The following is a 466-nucleotide window of genomic DNA, read 5'->3' as shown; positions in this document are numbered from 1 at the left end:
CTTTGTTATAACTTAAGCAATCAATTCAACCTTTCCACCAACAGCATTGATCTTTTGTTCAGCCTTACGGGAGACGAATTTAGTCTTAAGGACAAATGGCTTGTTTGGAAGCTTACCCTTACCTAAAACCTTACCGAAACCAGCACGCTTGGCGTCAATGACTGGAATGTTGGTTTCAGAGGCATTGGCACGGGTTTGTTCAGAAACTAAGTTCCAGAGAGTTTCAACGTTAACAGTTGGACGATGGAACTTGTTTAAGGTCTTGTGGAAGTATCTCATACCAACCTTACCGAAGTAACCTGGGTGATACTTATCCATGTTAATTCTGTGGTGAGTTAAACCACCAGCCAAACCGCGACCTCCTGGATGCTTTCTGTGCTTACCGATTCTACCGTGACCGGCAGAGACGTGTCCACGCTTCTTTCTGTTCTTACTAAATCTAGCTGGCATTTTGATCACACTCTAA

The 466-nt window shown here is 43.6% G+C and overlaps 1 protein-coding gene across 1 annotated transcript; it reads right to left on the bottom strand.

The window, feature by feature from the left end:
- Nucleotides 1–12: 12 nt before the first annotated feature.
- LOC110440662 (60S ribosomal protein L27a-3-like) lies at nt 13–450 on the bottom strand. The gene has a single exon (XM_021483824.1). It carries the CDS (start codon nt 448–450, stop codon nt 13–15), a length of 438 nt encoding a protein of 145 aa, XP_021339499.1.
- Between the last annotated feature and the right edge of the window lie 16 nt (nt 451–466).

Source organism: Mizuhopecten yessoensis, unplaced genomic scaffold (genome assembly GCF_002113885.1).
Source record: "Mizuhopecten yessoensis strain PY_sf001 unplaced genomic scaffold, ASM211388v2 scaffold675339, whole genome shotgun sequence".
Taxonomy (NCBI): Eukaryota; Metazoa; Mollusca; class Bivalvia; order Pectinida; family Pectinidae; genus Mizuhopecten; species Mizuhopecten yessoensis.
The sequence above is the reverse complement of the archived record's forward strand: the minus strand, read 5'-3'. Positions and strand labels throughout refer to the sequence as shown.